General features: G+C 44.5%; 3 protein-coding genes and 1 non-coding gene across 4 annotated transcripts in view; 1 reads left to right on the top strand and 3 right to left on the bottom strand.

The window, feature by feature from the left end:
- ap2b1 (adaptor related protein complex 2 subunit beta 1) overlaps positions 1 to 7,570 on the bottom strand; it is a 29,279-nt gene extending 21,709 nt beyond the window's left edge. Inside the window, exons 1-8 of the mRNA XM_062988288.1 lie at positions 7,521 to 7,570; positions 5,573 to 5,627; positions 5,351 to 5,456; positions 3,781 to 3,916; positions 2,588 to 2,833; positions 1,780 to 1,970; positions 345 to 566; positions 33 to 153 (exon numbers count right to left, since the gene is read on the bottom strand). Coding sequence (XP_062844358.1) covers positions 33 to 153; positions 345 to 566; positions 1,780 to 1,970; positions 2,588 to 2,833; positions 3,781 to 3,916; positions 5,351 to 5,456; positions 5,573 to 5,609 — 1,059 coding nt within the window. The 5' untranslated portion in view covers positions 5,610 to 5,627; positions 7,521 to 7,570. The remainder of the gene's footprint in view (positions 1 to 32; positions 154 to 344; positions 567 to 1,779; positions 1,971 to 2,587; positions 2,834 to 3,780; positions 3,917 to 5,350; positions 5,457 to 5,572; positions 5,628 to 7,520) is intronic.
- Positions 7,571 to 7,852: 282 nt separating this feature from the next.
- pex12 (peroxisomal biogenesis factor 12) lies at positions 7,853 to 10,601 on the top strand. Its single transcript, XM_062988932.1, has 3 exons — positions 7,853 to 7,978; positions 8,873 to 9,408; positions 9,959 to 10,601. The coding sequence occupies exons 1-3, from the start codon at positions 7,853 to 7,855 to the stop codon at positions 10,347 to 10,349; spliced, it is 1,053 nt and encodes a 350-aa protein (XP_062845002.1). The 3' UTR covers positions 10,350 to 10,601.
- A 2,573-nt stretch (positions 10,602 to 13,174) lies between these two features.
- LOC134303766 (Z30 small nucleolar RNA) lies at positions 13,175 to 13,270 on the bottom strand. The gene has a single exon (XR_010007697.1). It is a non-coding gene; the product is annotated as a Z30 small nucleolar RNA (small nucleolar RNA).
- An 8,749-nt stretch (positions 13,271 to 22,019) lies between these two features.
- On the bottom strand, positions 22,020 to 26,368 carry orai2 (ORAI calcium release-activated calcium modulator 2). Its single transcript, XM_062988957.1, has 4 exons — positions 26,290 to 26,368; positions 23,849 to 23,904; positions 23,460 to 23,692; positions 22,020 to 22,627 (listed from the first exon to the last, which is right to left on the bottom strand). The coding sequence occupies exons 2-4, from the start codon at positions 23,883 to 23,885 to the stop codon at positions 22,088 to 22,090; spliced, it is 810 nt and encodes a 269-aa protein (XP_062845027.1). The 5' UTR covers positions 23,886 to 23,904; positions 26,290 to 26,368; the 3' UTR covers positions 22,020 to 22,087.
- Between the last annotated feature and the right edge of the window lie 740 nt (positions 26,369 to 27,108).

The following is a 27,108-nucleotide window of genomic DNA, read 5'->3' as shown; positions in this document are numbered from 1 at the left end:
AATCTATTAACAGGGTGTGTTAGCAGCTCTACCTGGGCGATGTTGGCCTGAGAAGCCAGTCTGATCATGATGTCCAGTTTCTCCAGCTTGACGTAAATGGGATCGTTGTACTTGACGAAGAACACTTTGATCTCTTGCTTCAGGATTTCAGGCCTGCGGGCGGAATGAATGCTGGTTAGTATCAAAAGCAGCAATGACAGTAATGGCTGTGTACTAATCCGTCATGCTTTAATTTGGGATTGGATTGGGACACAGCCAGAGGCAAGTCCGTTCAGACACTAAGTGCGCCACTCAAGCACCCTCGCAGCTAAGCCGCGTGTACGCCGCGTGTACCGGATTCTGACCTCTTCTGCACGATCAGGTTGATGTTCCTGAGGGCCACGTACTGGACCTCGGGCTCGCCGGAGAGCAGCGTGACCAGGGGCGGGGAGAGCTTCTTCAGCAGGGTGTTGTAGTACTCGGAGTCCTTCGGCAGCAGCTCCAGGAACTTCATGAGGACCTTGACGGCCGAGAGCACCACGGCGGAGTTGGCGTGGGACAGACGTGGGGTCACGCGCTCGCAGATGCTGGGGGGAACGACACAAAAATGGCAAACAAGTCACATACTTGGAAATGAATAGCTATTATAGTTAGGGCTGGGCTTTTCATCATATCGAATCGTGTCGTATATCGAGGTATGAGTCTTTCAGTCGTATCGCTTAGCCCTAATTATAGTTGGCGCACAGAAATTGAATAAATGTCGCCACCTAGTGGATTTCAATAGAAACAGTGAATTATGGCTGAGTGTATTGAACTGGTTCTACTGCCAAGGCCTAATAAACACACACTGAGCAATTTATTAGGTACACCTGACTAGTACATTTATTGCCTATTTGATCTAGACCTTTGTAGGTATACAATCACCAACTGAAACATTTATGTTCCTTTGTACAGCCATGCCATTTAGCAATTGAAGGGCACCCTCACTGACCAGACGACATTGGGTAGTGGACTGTTCTCGGCACAGTAGTGTATTGTTCTGGAATGACCGGTAAGTCTTTGGTCTTAGTTGTTTAAAAATCCCAACAGCAGTCGCTCAGGTGGCGCAGCGGTAAAATACACACCGTTCACCAGACCCGAGATCTCGAATACGTCGTATCGAATCTCGGCTCTGCCTCGCCGGCTGAGGCTGAGCGGCCACATGAACAAGGGGGGCGGGACTAAAGCCGGAAGGGGACTCTCTCTCTCAGACTGGTGCGATTACGACCTCCGCTGGCCGGTCGGTGGCGCCTGCACGGAGATAGGAAAGGAGTGCGGTAGAGGGTGTGGCTCTCCGTACACAGCGCTGCACTGCGCTGCGCTCGTCAAGTGTAGGTGATAAGATGTTCGAGCGCTGTGCACGTGTCGGAGGTGGCGTAAAGCAGCCTCGTCCTCCCCGATCAGGAGCAGGGACCAGCACTAGTGAGGGGATGACTGACGGTAGAAATTGGATTCGCTAAAGTAGGAGAAAAAGGGGGGGGGGAAAAATCCCAACAACACTGCTGCACCTTATACCGGTCAGATTAGCCAGTTAACATGTTATTACTATGCTGGACATTGCAGTCTATTCTGATTGATCAATAGGCTACAGTCAGTAATTGTATAAGCACTGTATGGTCGGTGTAGCTTATATAGTATTCAATAAACGCACATACTAGACAGGCGTACCTAATAAAGTGCTTGGTTAGTGTATACACACTTGACCCAGCTTATGACAGGAGTTAAGGGAATATAGGTATAGGAGGCATCTGGTTTTATTACCTCTGGGCTTCACGCTCGTCTTTGGGGTTGTAGTTGGACAGACAGTCCAGGATGAAGATCTGGCCCCACTCGGTGCACTCGTTCAGAGCGGTCAGCAGCTTGTTGATGTTCTGGGGGTTCAGGTCCAGGAGATTGCTGTTGGGGTGGGACTCGCTGATCTCAGACAGCGCTGCCACGGCATTAGCCACGACCTGTAGAATAAAAAAAACAATGATTTTTTTTATATTCCATTTTTGTTTACCGCTGCTAGTGATCTTGATTGCACCTGAGGAGGTTGTATACGCCTGGCCCACGCCCCCTCCGACATGCGTGGTCAGTGATTCTGTGGATTCACACATGAGACCGGATATCGTGCACGGAGAGCCACACGCCGATCTCCATTCTCCATGCTTCTCTACTAACCAGGGTCCCTGCACAACCCACTCATAAAACCGGCCTTTCCCACCCAGCAGACCGGTGGCCGAAGGCACCGGCAACTGTACTCGCTAGAAGGCGCCCAGCCGACCGGTAGCACAGCTGAGCTTTCACGCTGCACCGCCTGGGCGCAATTATATATATTTTTTTATCGTAATGTTATATTTAGGTCAAAGCAACTTCATTTAAATAAATTCATATTGAAAATTCAAGGTCAAAAAGTAGATCTCAAGCTGAAATATCTGCAGTGCTATCGACCAGCCAAGGGTCCTCAGAGAAATGGCTGTGTCTGAGGGAGGTCGGTCGAACAAGTTCAATATTGCTGCTGCAATTGCGGCCTCTGCTGGCCGGTCAAGGTGCCTGCAGGAGGATCACAGTAAACGATAGTGCGTACCATTGGGTTGGAGTCGGCGATGAGGTCTCTGAGGGAATCCAGGAAACCCTGATCTTCCACCATCTGTGCGTTGATGTCGTGCAGCTTGGCCACGCACACGGCAGCGGTCTTCCTCACGTAGGGGTCCTCGTCCTTCAGGCATTTCCGGAGCGGCTCGCACAGGTACTCTGTGATTTTGTCCACTCGGATGCAGCCCATGGTGCGCACGGCCAGGGCCCGGATGAGCGGATTGGGATCTTCGCAGTCCTAAAAGTAGACAAAAAAAACAGTACTTCACTGTTAATGACTTTTACACTTGAGTTATTGCTGTCTGTGCCAAAGAGGGACGTCTGGGATTCAGATCTACCATTCTCACCCCACTTGTTGCCCCAGCTACTTTGGTGCTGTGCTATTACCTACAGGGTACTGCAATACACAATGGTAGAAACCTTGCCCTGTGTGTTTGAACCTACATTTAGAAATCCACCCGCTTTTTCTCCCCCCTTCGGCGTGTCCAATTGCTCAATTGCGTCGTGCTTCCTCTCCGCCTATGTCGATCCCTGCTCTGACCGAGGAGATCGAAGCTAACCCACGCCTCCTCCGACACGTGAGCAGCAAGCCGCATGCATCTCATCACCCACACATTGACGAGTGTGGTGCCACCTAGCGTCGTGTACGGAGAGACACACCCTAAGAGCACTCTTTCCTCATCTCTGTGTAGACGCCTCTAATCAGCCAGCAGAGGGCGTAATTGCACCATTCTGACAGGCGGCTTTAGTCCCGCCCATCTGAACAAAAGGCCAATCGTTGTTCATGGAGCCGCTCAACCTCAGCCGGCAAGGCAGAGCTGAGATTCGATACGATGTATTCCAGATCCCAGCTCTGTGTTTTTACCACTGCGCCACCTGAGCGGCAAACCTCGCACCCTTCTACTGAAAATGCCAGCCAGCCAGGTCTGCTGTTGCACCACATGTGCGGAACTTCTGCACAATGGTGTCGCTAGGAATCGATGATCTGATCTTTCAGCTTTTATGACAGCTTCTTAGTTTTTACCATGATTAAATCTATGGGTGGGTGTTGTTTACATAAAACATCCTAGCTGAAGCAAATCAAAGACTGTTGTTGCATTCCCAATGGTTTGATCAAGTTGTAACCCAACTTTAGGTCCTACAGACCAGCTGTAGGTTTTAAGAAACTGGAAAGGAAGCACTTACCTTCACGAAGCTGTTGACAGCCATAATAGCCATGTCAGGCTGACTCTTAGCGTAGTTCATCAGGTACAGATAGACCAGCTTCTTCAGCTCCAGGTTATCAGTCTGCATGCAGTTCACCACATCAGGGAACAAGGAGCTTGGGGAACAAGGAACAAAAACGAAAGTTTACCTTTTTTTTTTAACACTGGCACCACTTCTATCTCCGCCACCACCCCTCAGCTTATGCCTAGTTCACACTACACGATTTCTGCCCTGATTTTCGGAACTCGGCATTTGCTCGACGGTCGAAACTCGGCTCTCAGTCGCTATGTGTTAACTGTTTAACAACTCGATCTGAGCGGCTCGCTGAGTGCTCGACGACTGAAGAGAGATATCTAGCTTGTGGAATATCCGAATCTGAGTTGCCCGACTGCCAATGAGTGCTATGTCGAACAGCCAATGAGAACGCAAGATACGGTGTGAGCGGAAACACATGGGAGGAGGTGTAAAAAGGTGGGACAGGGGTGTAATGTAGTTTATATCAGAATACATCTGCACACACACACAAGTTATATTCAGTATTCTGACCTTAACATTCTCTACAAAACACCAACGTTGCATTGCCAACTCACTATAGAACAATCCAAGCTGTTCGTGTTGCCAAATCCACTCGGATTCATTTCTTTTTTTCCTCTTTGATTTTACGCTGCACATCTCTGATCGCTCGCTACTTGTTGACGTGCATTTTTGGACGTGGTATCATTAAACCCCTCGTCACGTCTCGCGTTTGTTTTCGTGACAGGACGTAGTTTAGCCGCTCAGGTGGCGCAGCGGTAAAAACACGCGCTTTTCGAACACACCCATGGTGTCGAATCCGGCTCTGCCTTACCCGCTCGAGGCTGAGTGGCTACATGAACAACGATTGGCCAGTTGGGGGGTGGGACAGAATGTCAGAATGGTGCAGTTACGACCTCTGCCGGATGATTAGAGGCACCTGCACAAGAGATGAGGTAGGAGTGCTCATAGGGTGTGTCTCTGCGCACGCAACGCTAGGTGGCGCCACACTCGTCAATGTGTGGGTGAAAAAATGCATCCGGCTGCTGCTCATGTCTCGGAGGGGATATGGGTTAGCTTCGATCTCCTCGGTCAGGGCGGGGTTCGGCATAGACAGAGAGGAAGCACGATGCAAATTGAATAATTGGACGCGCTACAGGGGGAGAAAAAGGGGAGAAAATGCAAAAAAAAAAAAGTAGTTTAAGAGACCAGAGTTGGTCATAGATGGTTTAGTGTGAAACCCCCTATCACTGATCAGTCGTGTAGTGTAAAATACACACCGACTTGAAACCACACCGACTCCAGATTACAAGAGATCCGGTCGTGTAGTGTGAACTGTACAGTGACCCGACCACTTGGAATGTCGTGCAGTGTGAACTTGGCATCAGTGAATCTAGTTGGTTTTATCTATGCTTTGATCACAAATCATAAAACATGTCATAGCCAAAAGTTTGTGGACAAAAAACAGAACATTGCTCCAACGTCACATCACAGGCCATGATATTGGACGGAACTCCACCTAAAAATCACATCGTACCTCACATCCTTGCCTACAGTCATGGCTGCAATGACCTTTTTCACAGCTTCCTTCCTCTTCTCCTTTTTCTCATTGTTCAGCTCAGCTTTCAGCTCAAAGATCTCCCCTGAAATAAATACAGCATCATAAACCTGGACAGATCTTATAAAATGCATGTGATTTATTATATAACTCTGTGTGTCATGCTGCATGACGTACACCGTACGTGGATCTCTTGATTACCTTTTTTATTTGTGGTGAAATACTTTGAATCCGTCATTCTGCCTGGTCTTCAAATCTGCAAAAAAATATCCCACATTATTTACAGTCAAAATCCAAAATACATGAAAGGTGTGGATGAGTAAAACAGTGGTTTGTTAATGTACTTTATGTACGACTTTGTATCTACACTATACTGCAAAAAGTATTCGCTCGTCTGCCTACACACACATCTGTACTTGAGTGACTCCCATTCTTAATCCATAGAGTTTAATATGATGTCGGCCCACCCTTTGCAGCTATAACAGCTTCAAGTCTTCTGGAAAGGCTTTCCACAAGGTTCAGGAGTGTGTTTATGGGAATTTTTGACCATTCTTCAAGAAGCGCATTTGTGAGGTCAGACACTGATGTTGGACGAGAAGGCCTGGCTCACAGTCTCCGCTCTAATTCATCCCAAAGGTGTTCTATCGGGTTGAGGCCAGTCAAGTTCTTCCACGTCTTTATGGATCTTGCTTTGTGCACCGGTGCTCAGTCTGTTCCCACAAAGTTGGGAGCATGAAATTGTCCAAAATCTCTTGGTACGCTGAAGCATTACGAGTTCCTTTCACTGGAACTGAGGGGCCGAGCCCGACTCCTGAAAAACAACCCCACACCATAATCCCCCCTCCACCAAACTTTACACTCGGCACAATGCAGTCAGACGAGTACCGTTCTCCTGGCAAGCGCCAAACCCAGACCCGTCCGTCGGATTCGCCAGACGGAGAAGCGTGATTCGTCACTCCAGAGAACACGTCTCCACTGCTCTAGAGTCAAGTGGCGGCGTGCTTTACACCTCTGCATCCGACGCTTTGCATCGCGCTTGGTGATGCAGCTGCTCGGCCATGGAAACCCATTCCATGAAGCTCTCTACGCTCTGTTCTTGAGCTGATCTGAAGGCCACATGAAGTTTGAAGGTCTGTAGCAATCGACTCTGCAGAAAGTTGGCGACCTCTGGGCGCTTCGTGGCTGAGTTGCTGTCGTTCCCAATCGCTTCCACTTTGTTATAATACCACTGACGGTCGACTGTGGAATATTTAGTAGGGATGAATTTTCACGACTGGACTTGTTGCACAGGTGGCGTCCTATCACGGTACCACGCTGGAATTCACTGAGCTCCTGAGAGCGACCCAAGCAGTCTGCATGCCTAGGTGCTTGGTTTTATACACCTGTGGCCATGGAAGTGATTGGAACACCTGAATTCAATTATTTTGGCAATATAGTGTATATGAACAGCATGCACAAAGGAGTTCACTGATTAATCAAAGCCACTGGAACCACCACACATCAACTGCCACAATTATATTGACATTTTTACCTGCCAATAAACCTGCATGTGTAAATTATGGCTTAATACATTAAGCTATTAATCTGACATTTGTTTAGTTTTATTTCATTAAAGAACTGTGTTTATATAGTAGTGTGGTTTATTTTTGAACATATTTCCATGTATGTAAATTAAAAAGACAGTAAAGTATCCTAATCAGCTCATACCGTCATTGTTGTGTATATATAACAACCACTAATGCAAACCCTTAATGTGCAAAGTTTAAGATTGTACTTATTGCAAAAACATAATAATTTAATTCATTATCATTTTGCTCTAATAACATTTACAGATCAAAACATAACCGGTCAGCTAGCATTAGCCTGCGGCTTAACCGTTATATATATATAAGTCAACATAACAACCACACAACGTTAAAATACTAAAAAAAAAAAAAACATATAAAATTGATTATTTACTTAAATAATAAATAAAATGTCAAATGTAAATAATAAAAAATGACATTCTGGCTTTGAGGAGTTAGCTAACCCTTCACCGCTAGCAACAATGCTAACGCGGCTAATGTAGCAAATAAAATTAGCTTCCACTCAGCTTGCACAGCGACACGACAAACGACAACGTTAATAAAACGTTAATGGCTTAACTCACCTCGGTTATTCAAACAAAATGTGGAATTCAAGTCAAGTCTGAGTAAAAAGGAGTGAATTAAAGGCGATGGGCGTTTAAATGGAGGAAAAACTGACCGCCCGCTGTAAAATCACAACGGAACTGAATGTGTGAGACGTTCAGAGACACGGAGCGATTATTCAGTAACACGGGGGCAAAATACATCAGGGGAATATATTATCGCGACACTGTTACTAGTTGTACCGTGTGTACATAATTATGGAGCACCTTATTTACTAGATATTTATGCTGTACTGAGTATATAGCATAACGCGAGTTTAGATCGCTGTGTGTATAGCAGTGAAAGCAGCATTATGGCGGAGAGAGGAGCGCACCTGAATACAACAGCGGCTGAAAGCAGCAGAGCTTCCATATTTGAACTTTTGGCTCAGGACTCGTTGATGACTGCTGTCAAACCAGCCCTGCTACACGCTCTCAAAGTTAGTTCCTTCTTTCTGACGTTTGATTTCTCTTGGTCAGGGTCGCAGTAGGTCCTGGAATGCACCCTGGATTGGTGCATTCACTGATAAGGAGTCTATCCAGATCTTCCAGGCTTCTAGATCCTTTCTGGTGGACTCTTCTCAGCTCACTCAACAGGATTCCAGTGGGGTTTAGGTCAGGGGGCAGGGATGGTTTGATTCTGTGGTCATCCAACCAGTTTTGCATTAATTTGGAACTATGTGACACATGGTTTGAATAAGCAATGAATCCGCAATCCCTCATGCAAGCGCCTTGACCAGCCAGCAGAGGTCCCAGTTGCAGCAGCATTGAAGAACTTGTTTGACCATTTACCATCAAGCTGGTTGATAGCACAGCTGAGATTCAAACTCGAGAGCACTGGATCTCAGCGGTGTTGGGCTAGTAGACTGCTGTGCAACCCAGGCACCAGCTATTTACTTAAAACACACTAGCACACCAGAGCTGACATTTGGAACTGCCATCCGGCAGGCTGGGCGCCTACACGAACACCGATTGGCTGATGTTCAAGGGAATGCCGGACAGGACCTTATAACTGATGCAGTTACGACCTCTGCTGGCTGATTGATGGCATAATGCGTTGATCAGGGTGTGGCTCTCCGTACACAAAGCTGATCCGCGTATGAACTCGCCTTGTGCAGGTGAAAAGATGCACTCGGCTACTGCGCACGTGTCAGAGGGGCCGTGAGTCAGTCTCGGCTCTTTTCGACCAGGGTGGAGATCAAAATCAGTAGAGAGGAAGCGTAATGCAGTTGGGTATTTGGATATGACCAGATTGGGAGGAAAATTGGGAAAAATGCAAATAAATTGTCTTTAAGGTTGGATTATTTATTGTACCTTTCATTTTCAATTCTTAGGTCTTGGCTGATTCTAACCCAGCTCGGTTCGGAGTCTTCTGGAGGAATTTGGATGAGATATACGCCGTCCTGGACCTTCTCCTGCAGCATCACTACCTTTCGCGCACCAGCGCCTCCTTTTCCGAGAACTTCTACGGCCTGAAGCGAGTGGGGCCGGACGGTACCCGCCCGGCGCATCGCGGCCTCGGTCGCAGGCAGCACCTGCGCTCTCTGCTCCTCCTGGCACTTCTGCCTTACTTACGAATCAAACTGGAGAAAGTCCTCGCTCGTCAGAGAGACGAGGACGACTTCTCCATACAGATGCCCAAGTCCCTCGGTCAGAAGATGTACAGAGCCTTTCTGGCTGCTTATCCGTTCGTGTGCATGGCATGGGACGGGTGGAGTTTTTGCCATCAGTTGCTGTACGTTTTCGGCAAAACACGCACACATTCACCCTTGCTTTGGCTAGCGAGGGTCAAACTGTCCTATCTAACAGCTCGGGACATCCAGAACTTGGATCTCAAGCAGGTGGATCGGACACTCAGTTCTAGTCAAAGGTTTGTAGAAACGTTTAGTTTATTTTCTTCTCGGTTTTACCACCTTCTGTTTGTTAAATGTTTAAATCTAGTGACTGGTAAGGCAATTGAAGTACACTGGCTGTGCTGCACACTGAACTTTACTCAAACCCACATTTTATACTCATATATGCAGACTTAACTCTTATTAATTTCTTTCTTTCTGTATTTCAAAGAAGGTCAAATAAGCACTCCAGTTTAAAAAAAAATTAGAATGAGGTTTTTTTGGCAATGTTTTAAGTTTTAAATTATTTGAGTCCAAAAAACTAAAGGAAATTAAAAGTGAACGGGGTGTTAAAAATATATATGTTCTGTACATTTTTGTTTGTTAAAAACATGCAGTAAACAATACATAAAAAAAAAAAATTTACATTAAATCCTGATGTATCAAATATGATACAAAAAAATAAACTCATACAAGCAAACTTACAAAAAAACATTTTAATATTTTACAGAAGGTCAAATAAGCACTCCAGAATTTCTGGCCAATGTTTTGCTAATTTATGCTTAATTTCAATTCTTCCATTTTCAGTTTGGGAGAAAGGGTGCAGAGTCTCTTGTCGGCGGTGATCGGCGGCATGGCGGTGTCCCTCTCCACCAGTCTCTCTTTGGGTGTGTTTTTTCTGCAGTTCCTAGAATGGTGGTACTCATCAGAGAACCAGAGCACCATCAAATCTCTGACCTCTCTTCCCACACCCCCGCCCCCACTTCACCTCGAGGACCAGGAGGCGGCATCGACGCACGGCAGTGTGTGCCCGCTGTGCAGGAAAGTGCGCACCAACGACACGGCGCTGGCAACCTCAGGCTTTGTTTTCTGTTACCGCTGTATATACACGTACGTGAAGGCCAACCACAGATGCCCTCGAACAGGATACCCGTCTGAACTGCAGCACCTGATCAAGATCTATTCACCAGATGGGTAGACCGCAATCATGTGACTTTTTCAGAAATGTAGATCAGATTTGCAAATCATGCATTTCCTGTCTGAAGCATCGTTGTCATTTTAATACATTTAATACAATAATATTCAGTCCAGATGGTAAATTTATGTTTTTAATGTATATTGAATATTCATAATCCACCAGTGCTATTGGCTGGGCAAGCGTTTACACAGACCTGATTGGCTGTGTCTCCTTCTGTCCATTTAATAAAGCTTCAAGTGAATTAACAAATTACAGATTTCAGTCTTTATGGAATTTTTAGAAAGTGTCCCAACTTTTCTAGAAATGGGGTAAGTACATTGATTGGTTACGAGTGGCTATATTGTCATTTCAGCTCTATACAAGTACATATTGAGACGAAACAACGTTCCTTCAGGAACACCACACAGTGTAGTTAAAACAGTACTATAAATACTGAAGACATTCCTAATCTACAGGAATTGAGGGGGACGGGACCGGGACCAAAGACAAAAGTAGTGTTAGCCAGTACATGGCACCGAGTACATGATAAGTGAGGTAAAACACATATTCTGATATAGTCAGCAGCTTACAGCAGGGTTCACTCATCCGTTCTGGTCGTAAGCATGGGCCATGATAACTTGCCACTTGTTGATCATATACTGTAGCACTAGGACCTGTAAGACATTTCCATTATCTAGACCACCACATGTGTCAAACTTAAGGACCGCGGGCCAAATCCGGCCAGCCACGTCATTTTATGTTGCCAGCGAGAGCTTAAAACTTATAGTTGTCTTAAAATACACTGTAAAATCGTACATAAACTGCATCTCCCACAATGCATGCCGATTTTGTGACCCGCAAATTGACCGCATCCCACCACTAGATGGGAGTGTTTCCACATCAGGGTTTAACTGAGGCAGTTTTCCAACAAGTGATGTTGAGAAATATTTACAAATAATCCCAAAAATGTACAAGAAGTGCTTCAAGAAGATAAACCCGGTACATCTCTTGTGTTATGAGGCCGTGTCTGTGGTAAAGGAGTACAATATAAATGTAGATATACATTATAAATATACAGTATAAATTCACCATTTTGACACCAAACACAGAATTTAGCCACCAACAACAAATTGTCCTAACTTAAAAGGCAGACTGCAATCATAGCAGGATACGTTACAATCAGCCCATAATGCAAATGTGGCCCTCTGTGAAAATAAGTTCGACACCCCTGATCTAAACTATTATCAGTCTAGGGCCAACCTCCGGACTGACCGCACACAATGTGGCTGTATGTTTACCGGATTATTTACAGTCCGGTTGGGTAATAGTGTAGAAAATGTCTTGTAGGGGGGTCCTTTCACTATAGATTATACATGTTTTGTAAGTAAACAACCCTCTCTACAGAGGTCAAAGCAGTTGCAAAAGCAAATTAGGATTTTAGGGGGTTAAAGCACACTGGTCAGACTGCCTGCAAATTGTCAGAATTAAAGACCAAGCTTCTCTTTGGGACCTTTCTAAATCCGATGAGGCATTTGCAATACTATACAGCTTTCCAGAAAAAGCTGTGGGAAAGCACCAGCTCTAATGGAAACTCCCAATGGAAATCCAAGCCAGAAGCTCAGCCTGTAATGGCTTCAGTTAAACCAGCATTAAAAACCTTTAACAGTCCAGCTCAGAATTTAACCCCATTTACTCAACACACAAAGTTTGGATTTAAACTAATCCCTTAGTGCTAGAGTTACACATTCAACCTTATTCACATTAATCCTGATTAATAGAACATCTGTCTGCACAAACTACTGAAGTATTGAATAGTAAAATTATCTGATATGCAAGAAAACCATCAGTGTTTTTACAAGATTCAAAGCGAAGTTACAGTCACGGGTTAAATATAGTCGTTCCCACAACCAAGCTGAGGTTTAGGACCCGAAGGAGACCAATATTTCACCAACTCCCTCCGGAAGAGCCTGGAATGTACAAATGTTAATGCAGCCTTTGTGAGAAAACAGAATATCAAGTAACTACGACCTTCAGATCAACAAGTCATACATTAAAGGCTTTACTCTGACACTTTTTGGTTCTTTTTGATTCATTTCTTCACATCATTGAAAGGAGTGGACTTCCCATAGGTTAAATCCAAGATAAAAACTTAGCAATTCTGTATTAAAAACCAGGAGGTCAACAAATCTATGAGGGCGAGGCTTGAATTGCTCGACTGTGTGCATTAGAAGACAAGCTTTTATTGGAACAACCACAGAAAACCACTACTCTTCCTAACCACTGCTGTGCAGATAATGTTCATTTATCTAGATGTTCCACAATGTTTCTGAGAACGTTCTTGGGAAGAGGAGACCAAAGTGCATCTGTAGATCAAATGAGCATTTGTGAAGTCAGGCAGCAAGTTGTCGAAATGCTTTTATATTTATTTATTTATGCCAAGTAAATAATATGCAATGCAAAACAATACATCAATAATTACAGTAATCAATGTTCCAATTCAACTCAAGGGTAGTCAGTGGGTTTAAAGTCAGGGCACTGTACAGCCCACACCAAACTGCTCAACCAATGTCTTTATGATCTGCGTTTGGTGCACAGGGTCACAGTGATGTGAAAGTAAGAAAAGTCCTTGAGAAAACCTTTCCAATAAAGGAGCCAGGAGCCACTGGACAGACCTGATCAATGAGTACCTAAAAGACAAAAGCATGTGTAGTATTACAATGATCACAATATGTTAAACAGCACATGATGACCAGACCACAGCGTATTTGGAATCTGAGGAGTCCTATAGGGTTCACAAACTTTTCTCCCCACCATACATTAGTATATTGTAGCTGCATCATGATTAGCAGCTCAGAGAGAAGATTAAATGCAATCAGACCTTGGTCAGAGACACCATTCAGTGGCAATACCAATTCAGCATTGTTTCTTTGCTCATCATAGCTGCCAGCAGTTTTCAGCACAGTGTTCCTAGAGAAAAACAGCATCGGTTTTAAACAACATGCAAAGCGAGTGTTAAAGTGCAAGGCCAGATTTGTTTAAAATGTAAATGCAGATGCGGTCACGATGGTCCCGACAGTCATCAAACACCTTTTCAATACTGCCTGCAGCTCAAATCCCAAACTTGTGATGACAAAAACTATAGATCAAAGCTGAGGTTATACTAATGTCTCCAAGTGACTTAATCCTAAAAGATACATACTACAACTTTAAACTAAACCATGGTGGATTTGGTGCAAACCAATCACACACCTACATGCAGGAGTAGATACAACATGCAAGCATGGACCGATCAGCCATAACATTAAAACCACCTCCTTGTTTCTACACTCACTGTCCATTTTATCAGCTTCACTTACCATATAGGAGCACAATTACTGAATGTAGTCCATCTGTTTCTCTACATTCTTTTTTGGATTGCTTTCACCCGGTTCTTCAATGGTTAGGACTCTCCCAGGACCACTACAGAGCAGGTATTTTTTAGGTGGTGGCTTATTCTCAGCACTGGTGTGTTGTGCTGGTATAAGTGGATAAAACACAGCAGCGCTGATGGAGTTTTTAAACACCTCACGGTCACTGCTGGACTGAGAATAGTCCACCAACCAAAATATATATCCAGCCAACAGTGCCATGTGAGCTGCTGTGGTGGTTTGCCTATTTGTTTTACTTAATTAACAATTATATTATCAACCCAATTAATGTAAATAATAAGCAATCTGATTAATTCCTTTATACATGAACACAACTAAAAAAGGAAAGGACATGGTGTAAACAGAATTGAGATCATTGGAATAATCATACAGCTTTTTGATTGAAGATATAGAAGCACATAAGGCAGAAACATGATTTATTATCATTACCTGTCAGCAAATGCACATTCAGTAAAAAGCTGGAAGTTTAATCAGTATTAAAATCTAATATTATGAGAAAATTCTGCAGCTTTTGAGCTCATTTTATCCCAAAAGAGGAACTTTTTCATTCCTTCCTCATTAAAGCTTGCTAGGCTTCACCTGGGAACTCATAATTACATGGACGTTCATTAAGCTCACTAATTAGTGCCGCTGAACCAAAAACGACACAGATGTTTTATTTTTCTACTCATTACAGCTGCTTCAGTCACATATATTTAATATTATATAATTGTGTTTATTGACGGTTGGGGTGACAGAGGAGGATGTTTGGGACAGGGTAAAAAGGAGACGAATAATCCGCTGTGGCGACCCCTAACGTCAGCAGCTAAAAAATAGAATACTGTAATAAGTATGTTTTTGTTACTTTATATGTAGTTTTAAATATTTTTATTTACTTTTTTTTTTTTGCTTTATTTCAAGTTTTACTCGTGTTATAACTGTGGACAAATAAAGAATACTTATTTACTGATAGCTAATAGCTAATTTAACCTGTTAGCACTGGTTGATACCGGTTATGCTAACAGGCTATGCTTGCTTGTGTTATTTTAATAACAATTCTTTAACATTTCTCTATGAGGAACAAGCTTAAACTTGGCATTTTCTGTGAATTTGGTGCATAATGTATTGTAATTTGCAATTTTTTTTTTACGACATTTTATGTCTTACTGCATAATAATAAAGCACAATTCCAAAAAAGTTGGGACAGAAGGTAAAATGCTAAAAAAAAAAAAGTATTAGGCATTAACAAAAGCACTTATTTACAAAGTGTCTTTGACAGGTTTTAAATTTAAATCATCAGTTTATCGATTATTGTGAATAAACATTATGCTATTAAGGTTATTTATATATAATTTTCTGCTCATGTTTGAGTACGATGTCAAATGACATTATGGATGTAGATTTGAAGTCCATATGTGCCAAAAGTATAGTAAATATTGTTATAAATAGTCTTGCTAAATTGTGAAGATTTATATAACGTTACATAACGTAATATTAAACTGTTTACACTGTTTACAAGTAAAATACAGGGATGACAACAGGCAGGATGTCATGTTCTCATGTCCAAGAAAATGTAAGTAAAGAAGTAAATGTACAGTAGGTGTAGAAATGGCCAGCGACAACCAAAAGTTATTATTTAGTAGTAGTACGCTTAGTCAATCTTTATTTATGTTATGACTGTAGACCATAAAATTGCTGCAGATTTTAAATGCTTGAGGGCAAGATTACTTGGCAAAATCCCCAAATCCCAAGTCGATCCCCCAAATCCCAAGATCTTGGGAAAAATCCCAAGGAATGGCGACAGTGGTAAATAGAATGAGTTAAATACCTGCCTCCCCCCTCATAAACTTTCATTTTCTGTCTTGACTGATTAACTGCAGGTCTTTTCGGCCAACACGTCCCATCGAGGAAGAGGTGCCAAGTGATGTCAGCTACAAATGGTCCCAGTAAGGTTGCATTCACAAGGATTCACAATTTCTCACAGTTTAAAAACACTACTTCATGTAAAAAAGGTAAGTTGTTTATTTGATATTAAGTTAACACACAAGTCCACGGACGATATTACATATAACGATGTTCTGTTAGAAAACAGTGCTTGGTTACATGTCGGGCACAAGAACGGTGTTTCCACTTTGACAGGACGTCCTTTGTTGAAATGTGATGTGGCCCGGAGAACGTCGGCTCGGAGAAACTGCACATAATGAAGTGATTTGTTAGAGCCCACAGGCTCTTAACATGCAAGTGGTTTAATTTGGTCAGTGTTTTGTCTCGGACGCTGTTGGCACCTCGGCTGCTTTAGGGTTTTTAACACTCCTGCAGAACAGCTCACTGCATCTACTGCTGGATTGGTGGCAGTTCTTGCATTGAAAAATCCAACTCCATTATGAAATCACTCTATTTGACCTAGTTTGACTCCTAAAATGTAAATAAATGTAGGTAATGAAATGTATGCATGAAATAATACTCTAAATGACAGGGTCATTTCTATTTAAAAAATCCATTTAGTCCATTTGGTCAAACACTTTGGAATGTTGTCCTTGGATCTTTCTATTCCATTCTGTACAGTAGTTGTTTTCATTAACCTTCTGGTTACTGTTACCTTGAATGTTCAGCCATAAAGATACATTTTTTTAATGCATTTTCTCCATATTTTCCTCTAAATTTTTGTCTTCCGCTGCTGCGAGATACCAGATTGCATCCGAGGAGAGCACGTCGCTGTACACGCCTCTTCCGACACGTGTACAGCCCTCCTCTTCTCGCCCATGCGTCCTGCACAGGCGTCTCTTCCGGCAATCAGGGTCCTTACACAGCGTGTGAAGACCCACCCACCCACCCACACATAGTCCGGCCCCCACCCTGCAGATACGGTGGCCAATTAGTATATGTTGCAGGCACTGCCAATTATGCCCGCCGGATGGCGCTCAGCCGACCGGTGGCAACACCGAGTTTCGAACCGAGGAGTTCAGAATCTCGGTGCTGGTGTGCTAGCGGAATATCCCGCTGGGCGCATAAAGATATATTCTAAAGTTGGCTAAACTTGTAAGAGACATGGGGACGACAGGGGACATCCGTCCAAATTATTGAGTCAGTCTACGCCCATGGCATTACTTGTGCTGGTACCTCAACCATACAGCAGAGTTTGCATCTTAGTAGAAACCCTATACGACCTTCCTGTCCTGAAACAAGATTTACTGTGCCTGGGAGTGCCCGGCCTGTATGTCGAATGTTCAGTGGGGTTGGGTAACGTATTAGATAACCGCGCCACCGCAGTGGCTTTCCCACAGAAGGACTCAAATCTTGGAAAGTCTGCCCAGAAAGGGAGGATGGCTGTACATTTAAGACAGGATGTCCAACAGGCTCTTGGGTATATTATGTAAGTGTCTTACAAACGTCTTTAGACATTTGATTGTGCAGTATGTACAAACCCTATCTCGGGAAAAGTTGGGACATTTTATAAAATGCAATAAAAACTGTTAGTTGTTCATTCTCTTTAAACTATATTTCACAGGCAAACGTACAAAGAAGTGACCACTGTATTTTATAAACATAAATTGAAACTTTGAAGTCTGCAATACATTCCACAAAAGTTGGGACACAGGCATGTTCACACCACCCTTTTCCTGCTAATTACTATTTTTAAAGGTTTGGGAACTGCTTAAGAGTCGAGAAAGATGTGGACTGCAGGCGTGCCAGTCAAGCATGCGCACTCTCAGAATAAGGTGTAGTACTGTCTTTCTTAGTTAACAATTGACTCAACATGACCTCGATGGCCGTACATCTCTATAAAATCCCAACATAAGCCTTTGCGTTAATGGTACCTTCATACATATGCAAGTCAGCATCCTATGGTCACTGATACACCCCCCAACCCTGACAGATGCTGGGTTTTACCTCATTCAACAGTCCACATTCCCTTTTTACATTTTGATGTAGGGAAGATCGTCGTATCCAATTACCCTGATTGCGTTACGCTTCACCTCTACTGATACTACTGATACAACCCTCCACTGCTGACTGAGGAGCTTCGCAACTGACACACGCCCCCTCCGACACGTGTGCAGTACCGACTGCATCGTCTCACCTGCACGAGGCGAGTTCATATGCGGATCAGCCTTGTGCACGGAGAGCCACACATCATGATACCCTTACTGGTTACCAGTTCACCTGCTTATCGTACTTTCCACCCGTGTTGCCTCTGTCCCAACTTTTTTTTGAGTGTGTTGCAAGCATCAAATTCAATACTTGATGTATTAATATTTTTTTATTTTTTTTTATTTTTAAATTATCAATTCCCCCCCAATTCCAACTTTTATTCCTATTCTAGTCATGTCCGATTACCCCGATTGTGTCCTCTATACTGATTCGACCCTTTTGTCGCCGACTGAGGACGCCACTCAACTGACTTGCGCCCCCTCCGGCACGCAGTCAGTACAGCCTGCATTTTTCACCCGCACGAGCCGAGTTCATATACCGAGAGACACCGCGCACGGAGGGTCACACCCCCCTCGATGTTATTCCTCAGCCCTGTGCAGGCGCCGTCAGTCAACCAGCAGGGGCCGCAGTCGTACCAGTTATGAGGACCTATGCTCCGACTCTACCACTAACTCTGAACAACAGCCAAACGTTGTTCATACTGCCGCCCAACCCAGTCGGAAAGGTAGAGCTGAGTTTTGATACGATGTATCTAGAAACCCAACTCTTTACCGCTGCGCCACCTGAGCGGCTTGATGTATTAATATTTACAAAGAAACTAAAAGTCATGTCTTTGCTACTTGTTTTTGCATCTTACAAAGTGTCTTTTAACTTTTCTGGAAATAGGGGTTGCAGTACAAGGACAAAAACTTTCCTAGACTGTCTCAGCTGTTTGCTTGAAAATGTGGACGCTAAAATAAAGAGCTGACCGCTTCTATTACAAACAAATATGCACCAGTGTAAAGAGCTACAACTCTCAAGACCTGGTGCTTTGTTAAGACTGTATGCGTTCCTTTTCATGTTAAATGGTCCTGTAAGAAAAATGTAGTGTCAAAAAAGCATTTACAAGTGTGTAATCAGTCAGTATAAAAAAGTGTAACGATAACATTTTCACTTTCAAAGTACAAGCTCGTACACCAATGATTCATCATCACTGCATATCTGACTCACTTTGGTAGCGAGCGTAAATCGACATCATCGTTACTGTAACCAAGGCTCCAATGTTGTTGCCAGTTTTTGGCACACTTATTCATACCACGCAACTGGCAACCGGCTCAAAGCAAGCTCCTAGTACATAATATAGGTTAGTAATTTGGTTAAATATGAAATAGCCATTGCTGTATATGAGTTCTAATGTATCTGTATGTAAGAACATACTCGATGCATGAGTAGGTGTGATTTTATATATACACAGATCAGGCATGACATTATGGATGGCAGGACGCAAGGTTACCCAGCAGAACGTTGCCCAAAGCATCACACTGCCTCCGACGGCTTGTCTTCTTCCCATAGTGCATCCTGGTGCCATGCGTTCCCCAGGTAAGCGACGCGCACGCACCCGGCCATCCACGTGACGTAAAAGAAAACGTGATTCATTAGACCAGGCCATCGCTCCGTGGTCCAGTTCCGATGCTCACGTGCCCATTGTTGGACAGGGGTCAGCATGGGCATCCTGATTGGTAACCTTTCTATTAGAGCCAGCATGAACTTCTTCAGCAATTTAACTACAGTAGCTGGTCTGTTGGATCGGACCACATGAGCCAGCCTTCGCTCCCCACGTGCATCAATGAGCCTTGGCCACCCATGACCCTGTCGCCGGTTTACCACTCTTCCTTCCTTTTGATAGATATTGACCACTGCAGACCGGGAACACCCCACAAGAGCTGCAGTTTTGGAGATGCTCCGACCCAGTCGTCTAGCCATCACAATTTGCCCCCCGTCAAATTTACATCTAACATCAACTTTGATGATAAAATGTTCACTTGCTGCCTAATATATCCCCCCCACTAACAGGTGCCGTGATAAAGAGATAATCAGAGTTATTCACTTCACCAGTCAGTAGTCATTATGTTATGCCTGGTCGGTGTATCTATTACTAAAGAGGTTATAAACATCAGGATCTACTGTTGTGGTAGACTCGTCCAACCCAATTCAGATCAGCCTTGTGCACGGAGAGCCACACCCTGATCAGCATTATTCCCCAACTCAGGGCCAGCAGAGGACATAATTGCACCAGTTATGAGGGACCCTGGTCCGGCTCATCGTTGTTCATGTAGCCACAAAGCCAAATGTATTAGAAATCCCAGCTCTGGTGTGCTAGTGTATTTTACCGCTGCGCCACCTGAGCGGCTAATCTGTCCCAATTTTGATATACTCAATTCTTCTGTGCACCGTGGTGACCTCTGCTGGTTGACGACACTCTTGGTAGCTTGGGCGGTGCCCAGCCCAGCACATGAAGGACAATTCATTTTACAAAAAGCCAATCATCAAACCTTACCCTATCAAATACGTGGCATGTTAAAACAGTATGGCTATTTCATATTTTATTTCAAATAATATATAAATATATAAGTTCTGCTCTACAATTTGCACAAAAAACATATTTCAACAGATTTCAGTCAGTTCTCTGTAAAAAAAAAAAAATGTAAACCTAGTTTTTGTTTTTAGCAAAGCAACAGAACATGGAATTCCATCAGTATCAGTATCAGTAGTGTCCGAACCTTTGCATAAGACTTAAGATATAAACATTCACAATCTGACAGTAGAAGACATACGACTTGACTCTCAAGAATCGGCTTTTGATTTGACTCTCAGAATGCAGCTTGTGCTTGTGTCGCATTATAAATTGAAATGCACTGACGCTTAATCGAAATGCATTTGCATATTTGTTATACGTTTCTGATTGTAGACCACTGCATTTCATCAACGCTGGCAGAATCTATTCCCCAGTTGAAAGCAAATTCGTGAAACGAACTTACTATTCAAATTTAAAGGGACAGTTTAGCCAAGGACGAAACGTCTCTAATTTCTCAGGTAGCCAATCGTAAGTGCTTGGGTGGTGCGGCAGTCCAGACTCTACACAATTGGTAGTGTCTACTGTACTACTGGATGAGGTGATGGAGGAATACAGGGTGCACAGTGTGATCCTCCATACATGATAAAGGCTTCCACCTCTGGAGGAATCCACCTCTGGCAGTTTATGGATTTAGACGTGTCAAAAAGGGGCGCGGGTGTGGTGCAGTGCGTAGGGTAAAGGATCATCATTGGATTTAATTTGCATTTACGGCATTACATTTACATTTGTGACCGTATACATTGCAAGCAATAGAGGGTTAAGGGCCTTGCTCAAGGGCCCAACAGTGGGCCACATATGTGACACGTTTCATATTTTGATAAGACGCTACAGGGCAGTTCTAGCCTAGTGATTAAGGTACTGTGCAGCAGCCTAATGCACTAGCCATGGGAAGTGTCTACTGTACCACTGGATGATGTGATGGAGGAATACAAGATGCACAGTGTGATCCTCCCTCCATACATGATAAAGGCTTCCTGGATGGATCCGCCCCTAAAATCCGTTTTATGGATTTAGACGCGTCAAAAGGGGGCGTGTTGGGGTCTGCAGCCCTCCTTGACCAGTATAGGTGTGGTGCAGTGCATAGGGTAAAGGAATAGCATACATTTACACTTGTGACTGTATACATCGCAAGCCGTCGCCTCACAGCAAGAAGGTCCTGGGTTCGATCCCCAGGCGGGTTGGTCCGGGTTCTTTCTGTGTGGAGTTTGCATGTTCTCCCCGTGTCTGTGTGGGTTTCCTCCGGGAGCTCCGGTTTCCTCCCGCAGTCCAAAGACGTGCAGTCAGGTTAATTGGAGACACTGAATTGCCCTGTAGGAGAATGGGTGTATGTATTTGTGTCTGCCCTGCGATGGACTGGCGCCCCGTCCAGGGTGTTACTGTGTGCCTTGCGCCCATTGAAAAGCTGGGATAGGCTCCAGCACCACCCACGCGACCCTGATTGGATAAGCGGTTAAGACAGTGAGTGAGAGTGAGAGTACATTGCAAGCAATCGAGGGTTAAGGGCCTTGCTCAAGGGTCCAACAGTGGCAGCCTGGCAGAGGTGGGGCTTGAACCACCAACCTTCTGATTACTAGTTCTAATGAGATGTGACGTGTTTCATATTTTGATGGGACGCTATAGGGCAGTTGTAGCCTAGCGATTAAGGTACTGGACTAGTAAGCAGACGGTTGCTGGTTCAAACCCAACCACTGCCAGGTTGCCACTGTTGTGCCCTTGAGCAAGACCCTTAACCCTCAATCTTGGCCAAACTATTCCTTTAAAGGCTGAGGAGGTGCTTGGAGACGTAAAGCTTGGTGGTCCAAATCTCAGACAGCCTGCAGCCCGCGCTCCTGGCCGTCCAGCTGCACCTTAATCTTGTGCAACTCCTCGATCTCCTGGTGGTGCCTCTCGGTCTTGTGGCGCACCAGCGAGCGGTAAAAGTGCACGGTAAAGACGACGAAGATGAACCCCACGGGCACCATGATGATGGTGGAGGCGAGCGCCGCCTGCCAGCCGCTGTAGCCCGGAGTCTTCTCCGCCGCCTTGGGGTCTTTCCCCGAGTCCACGGGCAGGAACTTGATCCAGCAGATGAGCACGACCTCGGCGAGGAAGAGCAGGATGCCGAGCGCCGTGGAGAAGCCCCAGGCCAGCTCGATGTAGTGGTGCATGCGCTCGTGCGGCGACTCGCAGACGGAGTTCAGGTTGTGGATGTTGCTCACGGCTTCCACGTTGGGCAGGATGCAGGTGCTGATGAGCAGCGCGAACAGGTGGACGGCCACCAGCACCGTGGTGCACACGCTGAAGCCCACCAGCAGTGCGGGTGGGTAGTTGTACTCGACCTCCAGCTCCACTTCCACCATGGCTACCTGGTGAGATACAAAAATGTCATCTGAACACTTGGGCTACCTGTGCTTTACCCTCTGTAGTTTGGATATTCAGTGCATAGACACAGATCAGCCATAACATTACAACCTCCCACCTAATATGCTGTCAAAAGCCATTATGGGTACCCACAGACAGTGGTCCATGAGTAACGACAGCTCCTCTGGCTGCTAACTAGGGTCCCACCCACTTATTAGTCCAGGCTTTCCCACCCAGCAGACTGGTGGCCAATTTTGTCTGCTGCATGTGCTGCCAATTGTGCCTGCTAGAGGGCGCCCAGCCAACCGGTAGCACAGTCGTGACTTGAACTGGGGAGTTTAGAATCCCAGTGCTGGTGTGGATCCACCTGGGTGCATCCAATAGCGTCCAATTGCCCGATTGCGTCATGCTTCCTCTCCACCAATGCCGACCCCCGCTCTGATTGAGGAGAACGAAGCTAACCCACGCCCCCTCCGACACGTGGGCAGCATGCCGTATGCATCTCATCACCTACACTTTGACGGGTGCAGTGCAGATCAGCCCTGTGTACGGAGAGACACACCCTGAGAGCACTCTTTTCTCATCTCTGTGCAGGCGCCATCAATCAGCCAGCAGAGGTCGTATTTGCATTAGCTATGAGAGAGAGAGAGACCCTATCCGGCTTAATCCCGCCCATATCTGAACAACAGGACAATCGTCGTTCATGTGGCTGCTCAGCCCAGCCGGCAGGCAGACCTGAGATTCGATACGATGTATTCGAGTGTTTTTACCGCTGCGCCACCTGAGCGGCCTCCATCCAGTCGCTCTTAATCTACAGTTCAAATCACGTCCTCTTACCATGGCAAAACCGGAAAGCAGAGCCGAGGTGCGACTGGACGCTTTGAGTTTGGCCCGGCTCAGGTAGAGCTTCCTCCAGGAAAGCGCCTGCACCGAGTGGTGATTGGAGGTGACCAGTTCCAGGTAGCTGCGCCGGACCCAGTCCCGATAATCCATACCGCTTCCCTCCTGGAGCCGATCGGACATCCCGGCCGTCGACGAGCCCGCGGGCACATTCAGGCCGCTGTTCATCGCTACAATGCAGAACGTAAACCATGTGAATGCACCTTTGTCATCATCGGGACCATCTGATATGTCTGTCAAAGGGTTTTGTTAAAGACGTGTTTGTAGATGGGTGCTCGGGTGTCGCGGCAGTCTATTCCGCTAGCCCCAAAAAATATGATACTTACAGGGTTGGGTTTCCCCACTTTTATGAAAGGCATTCATTGCATTCACTCATACATTTCTGTGGGAAAAAAATTTAAAAGCATCATTATTACTTCAATCAAATTATTACTGCAATTCATTAAAACCACCTCCTTGTTTCTACTCTCACTGTCCCATTTTATCAGCTCCACTTACCATATAGAAGCACTTTGTAGTTCTACAATTACTGACTGTAGTCCATCTGTTTCTCTGCATGCTTTGTAATCCCCCTTCTATGCTGTTCTTCAATGGTCAGGACCCCCTCAGAGCAGGTATTATTTGGGTGGTGATACTGACATGGTGGTGGTGTGTTAGTGTGTGTTGTGCTGGTACGAATGGATCAGACATACCGTGTCCACTCCTACCTAGTTGATCGCTCATCTATTGCTGCTGTTTGAGTCGGTCATCTTCAAGACCTTCATCAGTGGTCACAGGACGCTGCCCACGGGGCGCTGTTGGCTGGATGTTTTTGGTTGGTGGACCATTCTCAGTCCAGCAGTGACAGTGAGGTGTTTTAAAAATCCAGCAGCGCTGCTGTGTCTGATCCACTCATACCAGCACAACACACACTAAAACACCACCACCATGTCAGTGTCAGTGCAGTGCTGAGAATGATCCACCACCTATATAATACCTGCTCTGTAGTGGTCCTGTGGGGGTCCTGACCATTGAAGAACAGCATGAAACAAAGCGAACAAAGCATGCAGAGAAACAGATGGACTACAGTCAGTAATTGTAGAACTACAAAGTGCTCCTATGTGGTAAGTGGAGCTGATAAAATGGGACAGTGAGTGTAGAGGTGGTTTTAAGTGCAAATCAGACCTTATGTATGACAAATGTCAGTCAGTAGATCTGATTAGAAAATTTGATCATGACATCACAACAAATCAAACATAAGAGGCAGCTGATTATGTAGGACAACACGTCATTACGTATTATTGTTAAATATATTCATTCATATGTACAATGTGGGCGCCCTGCACCATGCTGGCAAATCTCACACGTCCACAGTATAAGAAAGATTTAGGTCAGTATTTTTAGGTCAGTAAGGGTAGTGATGCTGTGGCTTGTAAAAAAGAAAAACCACAATGCCTCTGCTGGGTCAAAAGTGTGCCAACCGAAAGCCAAAGAAAAACACAACACACAATGCTATGGGTCAGGTAATAGACAGAGTGAGTGTGGACAAAATGAGCAAGCACATGTCCAATTCAGTTCGGCGAGTCCTCATCAAGCGAGGCTTCATCACAAAGACTAGACCTTTATGTTTGTTAATTAGGATTTTAACGTCATGTATTACACTGTAGTTACTCGTTACACAAGGTTCATCAGTTTACACAAGGTTATATCGAACACAGTCATGGACAATTTTGTATCTCCAATTCACCTCACTTGCATGTCTTTGGACTGTGGGAGGAAACCGGAGCACCCGGAGGAAACCCCAGGACCTTCTTGCTGTCTTATTAAACCTGCAGTACCTAACTCCTGGTAATAAGCAGGCTTTATTTACATTTACATTTACATTTTCTGCATTTAGCAGACGCTTTTACCCCAAGCGAATTAAAGTACACAGTCTAAGCAATTAAAGGTTAAGCGCCTTGCTCAAGGGTCCAACAGTGGCAACCTGGCAGTGATGGAGTTTGAACCAGCAACCTACTGCTTACTTGTTCAATATCTTACCCACTAAGATACAACTTTATTGAGCGATTTGTGACCTAGGGTACAGTCATAGAGTACAGGGTACAGTATTATACAATTATAAAACAAATAAATTGATTTTATACCCCTATGAGCAATACATAAGGGTGATACACCTAATCTTATATTAATGAATGAGGGGTATCTACATTGTTGTGCTTTTATCTGCATCTTCTTACCTATATAAGCAAGAAGATATACTGTTTACAGTCGTATTTATTTTTTTTAATCGCATTTATATGTTTAACATACAATTAAAGGATAAATAGTGAATTGTATTAAAACACCAGCTTGAGCTTAAGTTACAGGATCTCTGTACAGGATATCTACAAATGTGCGCCACGTCAGAGTCGACCACAATAAAACTTCACATAACACAAACAGAATATTTCATTATTATTATTTCATTAAATTGCTTTAATTTGGTTTACTTTGGTTTATAATATATTCTACAAACGCCGTGACTTGGCATAAACCGCCTGGCAAGCTCCAGTGGTTCATGAGCAGCCACTTGCTAATAGAGTTGAATTAATGATACTGGCTGTATCACAATTACCTCCGTGTCGCCTATATAAATGTACTAACAAGTCAGGACACGGAACTGTTCATACAGCCTACGCAGTGCACTATAAAGTGAATAATAAAGCAAATTGAACACGGCCGTCATCATATTCAGATGCTGCTGGATACAATGCCGCTTTGTCACCGCTGTTTGTTTTTTAATGCTCACCTTCCTATGCGATATTAACCAAGAGAGCTCGCATCCAAGGTCCAAAAGACCGTCTTGAACAAACAGCCGACCGAATGAGTCCAGTCAGTGAAACCGAACCGACTGTGATATCTTTGTTTCCGTCCTCCTGGTTTGGTTAGCATGAGGTCACGTGACGAGGTGTAGAGCCCAGCCCGGTTTAAAGAGAAAAGCGTAGGTTAACTAACGCGCATGCGCGACAAATAAATTGTCAAGTAAATAGTCAGATAATATCTGTAGTTATCTGTAGTATTACTTTTAAAATGCAGAATGTTATATTGTTATGGTTAAGGTTAGTAATCAGAAGGTCACTGGTTCGAGCCCCATTACTGCCAGGTTGCTGCTGTTGGGCCCTTAATTGCTGTAATGTAGGTTGCTTTGGATAAAGGTGTCTGCTAAATGCCGTAAATTTAAAGTGATGTGAATTGCATCAGTTATTTCTTTACAATGGCACCTTCCAAAAATTGGAATATATTAATAACAGCCATTTATTGAAGCGGATACTTTGAGAGCTGGTAAAATATCGTTCAGATCCGAACTACTATGGCTAGGGACAAATTGTGATTTCTGAAGGCCTTGGTTAGTGCATCTTCAAAATAACAGGCCTTGTCGGGTGTTCCCAGCACCAGAGTGGTTCAAGGAAAGACAACCGATGAACCAGCCACAGGGTCATGGGCGCCCAAGGCTCAGTGATGCTAGCCAGTCTGGTCCTATCCCCCTGAAGAGCGATGCTGCCTTTAATAGTAAGATGTCAGAACGCACCACGTGAGTTTAGTCTACTTTAATATTCCTATTCACTAG

The sequence above is a fragment of the Trichomycterus rosablanca genome, chromosome 26, assembly GCF_030014385.1.
Source record: "Trichomycterus rosablanca isolate fTriRos1 chromosome 26, fTriRos1.hap1, whole genome shotgun sequence".
Lineage (NCBI taxonomy): Eukaryota > Metazoa > Chordata > Actinopteri > Siluriformes > Trichomycteridae > Trichomycterus > Trichomycterus rosablanca.
This window is presented reverse-complemented; position numbering and strand designations above follow the sequence as displayed.

Bases quoted from the DNA above. Each gene is read 5' to 3' on its own strand.
- orai2 (XM_062988957.1), bottom strand. From the start codon at position 23,885: ATGAATGCCTTTCATAAAAGTGGGGAAACCCAACCCT. The intron at 23,693-23,848 runs GTAAGTATCATA...TCTGCATTGTAG, and splicing joins AAGTGGGGAAACCCAACCCT to CGATGAACAGCGGCCTGAAT. The intron at 22,628-23,459 runs GTAAGAGGACGT...GTATCTCACCAG, and splicing joins TGCTTTCCGGTTTTGCCATG to GTAGCCATGGTGGAAGTGGA.
- pex12 (XM_062988932.1), top strand. From the start codon at position 7,853: ATGGCGGAGAGAGGAGCGCACCTGAATACAACAGCGGCTGAAAGCAGC. The intron at 7,979-8,872 runs GTTAGTTCCTTC...TTCAATTCTTAG, and splicing joins CCCTGCTACACGCTCTCAAA to GTCTTGGCTGATTCTAACCC. The intron at 9,409-9,958 runs GTTTGTAGAAAC...TTCCATTTTCAG, and splicing joins ACACTCAGTTCTAGTCAAAG to TTTGGGAGAAAGGGTGCAGA.